At 35.4% G+C, this 8,793-nt stretch overlaps 1 protein-coding gene across 1 annotated transcript; it reads right to left on the bottom strand.

Moving 5' to 3' along the window:
- Positions 1-7,585: 7,585 nt before the first annotated feature.
- LOC105781534 (uncharacterized) lies at positions 7,586-8,315 on the bottom strand. Its single transcript, XM_012606066.1, has 3 exons — positions 8,207-8,315; positions 7,796-8,152; positions 7,586-7,710 (listed from the first exon to the last, which is right to left on the bottom strand). Exons 1-3 carry the CDS (start codon positions 8,313-8,315, stop codon positions 7,586-7,588), a joined length of 591 nt encoding a protein of 196 aa, XP_012461520.1.
- Positions 8,316-8,793: the final 478 nt, after the last annotated feature.

Raw genomic sequence — 8,793 nt, 5'->3', positions numbered from 1 at the left:
ATTTTGGTGAGTGCCTCATGAAAACCAGAGCCTATTTTAGATGTGGTTCCTTTGACCACTATCTCAGAGACTGCCCAAAAAAGCCTGAGAAAAATACTGTTCAAACTTCTAGGTCGGGCAACCCCGCTACAAGAGGTAGACCACCTCGTAACCCCGACAATGTAAGTGGAAGTCAAGGTACAACAAAAGATTCAACTGTCAGATCTGAAGCACAGACACCAGCGATAACATATGCTATTTGTGCACATGAGGATGCCTCTACACCCGATGTTATTACTGGTATTTTTTCTCTTTTTGATACTAATATAAATTTTTTTCTTGATCCTAGTTTAACACATTCATATATTTGCACAAATTTAGTTTTTAATAAAAATTTACCTGTTCAGTCCACTAAATTTGTGGTCAAAGTATCAAACTCCCTAGGCTAGTATGTGATGGTGGATAAAATTTGCAAGAATTGTCCATTAATGATACGAGGTTATTATTTTTTGGCTAACTTGATGTTATTGTCATTTGATAAATTTGATGTGATTCAGGGTATGGATTGGTTGACTCAACATGATGTCGTGGTAAATTGTAAGCAAAAACATATTGTGTTGAAATGTCAGAATGGAGAAATGCTCTGTATTGAATTTGATAAATTGAATGGTTTGTCTAATGTGATATCAGCCATGTCAGCACAAAAATATGTTAGAAAAAGGATATGATGATTATCTTTCTTATGTGTTGGACACTAAAGTATCTGAATCGAATATTAAATCAGTACCAATAGTCTGTGAGTATCCTGATGTGCTTCCAGAGGAGTTACCTGGATTACAGCCAGTCAAAGAAGTTGAATTTTCTATAAATATTATTCCGGGAACAACACCGATATCTATAGCACCCTACAGAATGGCTCCGACAGAATTAAAGGAGTTAAAAGCACAGTTACAAGAATTGATTGACAGAGGTATTGCTTGACCTAGTTCTTCACCTTGGGGTGTACCGGTTCTGTTTGTTAAAAAGAAATATGGATCTTTGAGATTGTGTATTGATTACAGATAGCTCAACAAAGTCACAATTAAGAATAAGTATCCACTACCTCGTATTGATGACTTGTTTGATCAGTTGAAAGGTGCTACAGTATTTTCAAAGATTGATATCTGTTCTGGTTACTATCAGTTACGAGTAAAAAATTTGGATGTGCCGAAAATAGCATTCAGAATCAGGTACGGACATTATGAGTTTCTCGTGATGCCATTTGGCTTAACTAATGCACCTGTGGTATTTATAGATTTAATGAATAGAATTTTCAAACCGTATCTAGATACGGTTGTGGTGGTATTCATTGATGATATCCTGGTATATTCCCGAGATGAAAATGAATATGTTGATCATTTGAGAATTGTTCTGTAAACACTTAGTGAGAACCATTTGTATGCTAAATTCACTAAATGTGAATTATGGCTTCGAGAAGTTGGTTTTCTTGGACATATAGTGTCTGCAGAAGGCATCAGAGTGGACCCGAATAAAATATTAGCTATTGTTAACTGGAAACCACCGAAAAATATGTCTGAAATCAGAAGTTTTTTGGGATTAGCCGATTATTATCAGACATTTGTACAAAGGTTTTCGATGATAGCTTCGCTAATGACACAATTATTATAGAAAGATGTGAGGTTTGAATGGTCTGATAAATGCCAGTAAAGTTTTGACTAGTTAAAAGTCCTGTTGACTGTAGCACCAGTTCTAGTTCAGCCTGAATCGGGTAAGGAATTTGTGATTTATAGTGATGCATCATTGAACGGTTTAGGCTGTCTTTTGATTCAAGAAGTTAAAGTAATAGCCTATTCTTCCAGACAACTTAAACCACATGAAAAGAATTACCCGATACATGATTTAGAATTGAAAGCTATTGTATTTGCATTGAAAATCTGGCGACACTATCTATTTTGTGAAAAATATCATATATTACCGATCATAAAATTTTAAAGTATTTGATGTCACAAAAAGATTTGAATCTGAGACAACGCAGGTGGCTTGAATTGTTGAAAGATTATAATCTGATTATCAACTATCATCCGAGAAAAGCAAATGTAGTTGCAGATGCTCCGAGTAGAAAGTCTCTATTTTCTTTGCAAACAATGAATACACGATTGTCATTGTCTACGGTTGGTTCATTCTTAGCTGAGCTAAAAGCAAAACTGATGTTTCTGCAATAGATCTATGAAGCTCAAAAAAGTGATAATGATTTAGAAGCTAAACGGTTACAGTGTGAATCGATTTCCAATTTAGAATTTCTGATAGGACTTGATGACTGTCTGTTATTCAGAGGCAGAGTTTGTGTTCTAAAGAATTCAAAACTTGTAACAAATATTTTACACGAAGCTCATAATGGTATTATATCTATTCATCCAGGGAATAATAAAATGTACGATTATTTGAAACAAATGTATTGGTGGCTGGGAACGAAACGCGACATTTTTGAAGTTGTATCTAGATGTTTAATATGTCAGCAAGTTAAAGCTGAACATTTGGCACCTTCGAAATTATTACAGCCAGTCATGATACCGAAATGGAAATGGGAAAGAGTTACCATGGACTTTGTGTCAAGATTACCTCTATCTCTGAAAAAGAAAGATGTCATTTGGGTAATCGTTGACTATTTGACGAAGTCTGCACACTTCATTCCAGTACGTATGGATTACTCTCTAAATGGAGTGTCAGTCTCCATTATTTCTGATAGAGATCCTCGATCTACATCTCGATTTTTGGAAATGTTATAAGAAGCTTTGGGTACACAATTACATTTCAGTATTGCATTCCATCTTCAGACTTATGGTCAATCCGAACGTGTAATACAAATTTTAAAATATATGCTTCGGTGTTGTGTTCTAGAATTCGAAGGCAATTGAGAAAAATATCTGCCATTAGTCAAATCTACATATAATAACAGTTATTAGTCAAGTATTAAGATGGAACCATATGAGGCTCTATATGGTCGTAAATGTAGAACTCCATTGTATTGGATTGAGCTCAATGAAAAAAAGATACATGGAGTTGATCCGATTCATGAAACCAAAGAGAAAGTGAAGGTGATCCGAGATAGTTTAAAGGCAACTTCTGATCGTCAGAAATCTTATGCGGATCTTAAACGAAAAGAAGTAGAATTTCAAATTGGTGATAAGGTATTCTTGAAAGTTTCACCTTGGAAGAAAATTATTTGGTTTGGCCACAAAGGCAAATTGAGTCCGCGTTATATTGGGACGTATGAGATTATTGAAAGAATCAGACCTGTTGCGTATCGACTCGTATTACTACCTAAAATTGATAGAACTCATAATGTTTTTCACATGTCTATGTTGTGACGATATCGATCAGATCTTTCACATGTTATCTCCCTGACAGAGGTTGAGATTCAGCCTGACATGACTTACAGTGAAGAACCGATCAGAATTTTGCTACGTGAGATTAAAGAATTGAGAAATAAAAACGTAGCTTTAGTAAAAGTTCTCTGGAAACGACACAGAATGAAAGAAGCTATTGGAAGCCCGAAGAAACAATGAGAAAGCAATATCCGAACCTCTTTACTGGTAAGATTTTTTAATAAAAATTTTTAAGGGGGAAGAGTTGTAACAACCCATTTTCAGTGAAATCAGAATAGTAGTTTCAGGACCACAAATCCGAGTCTGTAAGAAAAATTATTTTATGGTCTACCGCATGATAGGAATATCATATAAAAATTTTGTCAAAAAAATTGTACCGATTATATGCTTAATTGATAAAATGACCAAATTGCATGAAATGCAAACGTTAAGTTCTAGTAGCTAAAGGGATGAAATAGCTATGAAATTTAAAATTAGAGGTCCTTATATAACAAATAGACCATTAAGAAGAGTTAGTAGATAAGTACGATGACTCATCCATGGAAATTTAAGAAAAGAAGAGGACTAAATTGGAAAGTAAAAATAATAAAAGATGATAAGTAATTAAATAATGAAAATATCATCTTTTTCATCATCTTTCTCAAATTATTTTTATGGAAACCCTAGCTAAGAGAAGAGAAATCAAGCAAGCTTATTTGGCTTAATTGGATCCGGATAGACCAAATACAAAGCTAGATCGAGGTAAAGAAAAAGTAACGAATTAGTAGCATACATATCATATGTATGAAATTGTGTATATTTATATGTTTGAAATGGATGTTGTATATGTAAATTGTATAAATATCATATGTATGAAATTGATCACATATCCGATAATGTCTGACAAGTATTAAGTCTCGTTTGAATAAATGAAATTCTATGGATACAGGGTTCTCGAATTAGTTGTGGTCCTGCATATGTTGCGGACACACCGTAGCTCGAAAGAGTGTCCTGTTATTAGCCCTCTCGAGCTTCCTGTTATATGTTTCTTGCAAGCTTCCCGTTACTAGCTCTTTGGGGCATCCCGATTGGTTGTGATTCTACATGTATTGTAGACACACCAAAGCTCTTATGAGCGTCCCGATATATAGCTCTTTGGGAGCTTCCCGATTAAAGGCTCTTTCTGAGCTTCCTGATTAATGCCTTTCCAGAGCTTCCTGATATGGCTCGCTTGAACTTCCCGATATATGGCTATTGGAAGCTTCCTAAATATGGCTCTTATGAGCTTCCCGTTATACAGTCTGGATAAGCTTCCTATTATATGACTCGAGAGAGGGCTTCCCGATTATATGCTCTAAGGAGCACTCTCGAATATGAATTCACAGATTACAGTTTTGTACACTTCGAGTGTACTACCTGTGTATGCATCGATATTTCAAGTAAATTCAACAGGCAAAATTCTGACATGGGATAATCTGAACTTGAGATGAATTATTATGGAAATGTACATGTTATATGAATATATGATGTGGAAGGCATATCTATATATATATGAAAATTGTTATATCATGAGCTCATCCTTGTTTCTTGATATTCACATGACTAAAATGTTTCTTGAGGTTATATGTGTTTAGGCAAATTGCCAAATTTCTTTGGATGAATTTTGTATGCCTACCTTAAATGTAAATGTATGGTAAGTTAATTTCTCGTTATACGAACTTACTAAGCATTAAATGCTTACTCTATTCTATTTCCTTAGTTTTATAGTATTTCGGAAGCTCGTTGGGTTGGAAGCTTGGCGGAGATATCTCACACTATCCATTAGCTCATTTCGGTATAAATTGTAAATTAAATTTTAGGTTATAATGGCATGTATAGGTTAAAAGTGATCAATAATGGTATATATATGTTTGGTTGAAATTAGCCATTGGTATGACTTGTAATTGGTATATTTTGATATGTAAAAAGTGGTCTTAATATGTTTATGTGTGTTTGAAATGGATAAATAATGGAAATCATATAGGCATGTTGAGAATTGTTTTAAGATAGTATAAATTTGGTAGAATATGCCTATATGTATGTATGGTTATTTTGGTAAGTTTGCACACTTGGTTATATGAGGTATTATATCATGTAAAAGACTTGATCTTGGTTGGTTTTGAATGTCTTGCATTGGCTTGAGAATATATTTAAGTGTTTATGTAGGTGAAAGGCAAGTTTGGGTGAGAAATATGGCTTGGAAATGACCCCATTTCATCCATACGGGCAGAGACACGGGCGTGTGTCTCAGCAGTGTGTGACACATGACCTCGCACATGGGCGTGGGCCTTGGCCGTGAGCCCCCTGCATCTTAAAAATTTCAAAATAGAATGCTGAGAGTTTATCACACGGCCTGGCACATTAGTGTGTGGCTTGGCCGCACATGGGCGTGTGACTTGGCCATGTGACCTAAGTCAGAGAGTTACTCAGGTATGGACATGGGCTGGGACACGTTCGTGTGCCCTATTTCAAATGCCCACACGGCCTGGGACACGGATGTGTCCCTTGGCCATGTGAGCCACACAGCCTGACCACATTGGCGTTTGTCCCTAGCACCTTGCAAACATTTTGAAATTTTGCGAAAAATTCTCTGAGTCCCCAGTTTAGTCTTGACTTGTTTCTAATGCATTTTTTTGGTCTCGAAGACTTATATAATAGACTTTATGAATAAATTTCTATCATGAATATTAAACAATATGAAATGTCTGTATTTGATTTGTAAATTCTAGTAATACTCTGTAACCTTTCTTCGACAACGGATACGGGTTCGAGATGTTACATGGGGCAAAAACTTCTGTGTGGTCCACATCATATTCTTGTTTTAGCCACTAACCACGTCTTGCACTTGTCAACCTCCCTATTGTACTTCAACTTTGTCTTGTAGACCTACTTGACACCAATGGTTTTGTGCCCCTCAAGAAGACCAGTCAACTCTCAAGTATCATTCCTTTTAATTACTTCAATTTCAAAATTCATTGCCTCTTTCCATTTTGCCTCTTTAACAGAACTTTCAAAATTTGTTGGGTCACAATCTACAAATAATGCAAAATGAGTAATTTCATCATTGTTTTCTCCAATTTTGGTTACCTCATAATTTTGAATCCATGCGGGCCTTCTTCGAACATGACGTAGTGCTTCAACTGTTGCACTAGTTTATTCTCCATGTTTAAGCTTCAGTGGTTGATGTCGAAGTATGCTCATGCATTTCTTCAACTTCATTATCAAAAAGGACTTAAGTAGGTTGTGCTTTATCATAATCTCAAGTGTTCTCTTCATCAAACACAACATCTCGGCTAATTGTGACCTTTTTTTGTCATAGGATTGAACAATTTTATGTCTTTGATGTTTTGCTAATACCAAGAAAGTCACACTTCTCTCCTATCATCAAGCTTCTTCAATTTCTCCTCTAGGACATCTCCATAGACAATGCACTTAAAAATTCTAAAGTGATCTACCGTTGGCATTCTTCCACTCCAAGCCTCTTCCGGAGTCACATCTTGAAGAGCATGAGTGGGACTCTCATTCAAGATGTTGATGCTCCAATTTACAACTTCTTATTAAAACACCATTGGAATTCTCCTTCTTACTAGCAGGCTTCAAACCATGTTGACAATGATTTTATTTTTCTTTTCCGGTACACCATTTTGTTGTGGTGTATAAGCAGTTGTGAGCTCTCTTCGGATGCTATGTACGTTACAAAAATCTTCAAATGCCTTAGAGTGATATTCACCACCATGATCAGTTCGGAGAGCCTGAATGGTTCTTCCTTTCTCATTTTATACACGATCCTTGAAGCTTTTAAATGCGTTAAAAGCTACCAATTTTTCTTGTAAACACAAGTTTTATGAGAATAATCATCAATGACTTGCCTTTGGGAAATTGAGATCACTTTTGTTTGCCAATAATACATTCTTCATAAAATAGGGAGGGAGAGATAATTGGAGGAAGACCAGTTATCATATTTTTATTTTCAAGTATCTTCAAACCACAAAAGTTTAAATAACCATAGAGAAAATGCCACGACCATAAAGAATATTTAACTTCCGCCATCAAACAAGATTGAATAGCCTCAATCTTCAATGGAAACAACATGTTCTGACTCATTTCCACAGAAGTAACAAATCTTTTAGATGGATTAGAAATCTCACAAGCACCATTCCTGAGAGTGACAAGATGCCCCTTTTCCAACAGTTGACCAGCACTCAACAATTTGCTTTTGAAATAGGAGGAAATAACACATTAGATATGGTTTCCACAAAACCATTCTTGGTACTAATATTGATGTTACCTTTTCCCATGACATCCCAAAGTAAAGCAATCACCAAAGCTGACTATAGAACAAAAATCATCATTTAAATAAAGAAAACATGATTTACTTCTACATGTGGCTACTGCAGTCTGTATCCACGTACCTAACACTTGGTTCAGGTTTCTTTTCAACTTGAACCGCCACCAACAAGGTCTCTCCTTCCTTGTTCTCAACAAATTTGATTGTTCATCTTTGTCACTTGGTAGCCTAGCATAACATTCAAAACGACAATGATCAAACTTTTGACATCTAAAGCATTTTATCTTGGATTTATCGAAATCCTGTCCTTTTCCTTTACTTTGGTCATCATTGATTATGTAATTTCTACTATCATTTTTGTTTTCACCATCTCTACTACCTCGATCTCCTCTTCCTCTACCTATACATCTACCTTTACCTCTTTCTCTAAAATTGGAAGAAGAAATAACAGTAAAAGCCTTCAAAGCTTGTTCCTTGGAGGCTGAATGACAATTCATCTTCTACTCATGCACCAGCAAAGAGCTTTGCAACTTACCAAGATACAATTCATCTATGTCTTCTGACTCTTCAATTGCGCAAACGACATAATCAAACTTCAGCGTAATGGAACGCAAAATCTTCTTCACTATGGTGATATCCTCCATCTTCTCACCATGAATACATCTTGTTACAAATCTCCATGGTTCTTGCATAATAGGTAGTGACATATTCCCTTTCCTTCATCTACAGAGTCTCAAAGTCCGTTCTCAAGGCTTGAAGTGATGCTCGCTTCACTCTAACAGAGCCTTGATACTTTTTCCCCACTAAATCACATATATCTTTGGAAGTTTCTGTAACACACCTTACCCGACCTGATAATTGGATCTGAGTATGGTATGCCACAACTTAAGATCAAAAAATTGTAGGAAAAGTCTTTGAAATTTTTAATTACCTAAAATATGGGCATAGTCCTCAAAACAACAATGACAAAATAATCAAATTAATAATACGCCAAGCAAATTATTTTAGATAAAACATTTAGCGAAAGTATTATAAAAGTCGATAGTGTTATTTCCTTTACAAATGTTTCAAGTGCATCATTGGCGATTAATAATAATTCAAAACAGTTTAGTGTACACACCT

Source organism: Gossypium raimondii, chromosome 13, assembly GCF_025698545.1.
Source record: "Gossypium raimondii isolate GPD5lz chromosome 13, ASM2569854v1, whole genome shotgun sequence".
Taxonomy (NCBI): domain Eukaryota; kingdom Viridiplantae; phylum Streptophyta; class Magnoliopsida; order Malvales; family Malvaceae; genus Gossypium; species Gossypium raimondii.
This window is presented reverse-complemented; position numbering and strand designations above follow the sequence as displayed.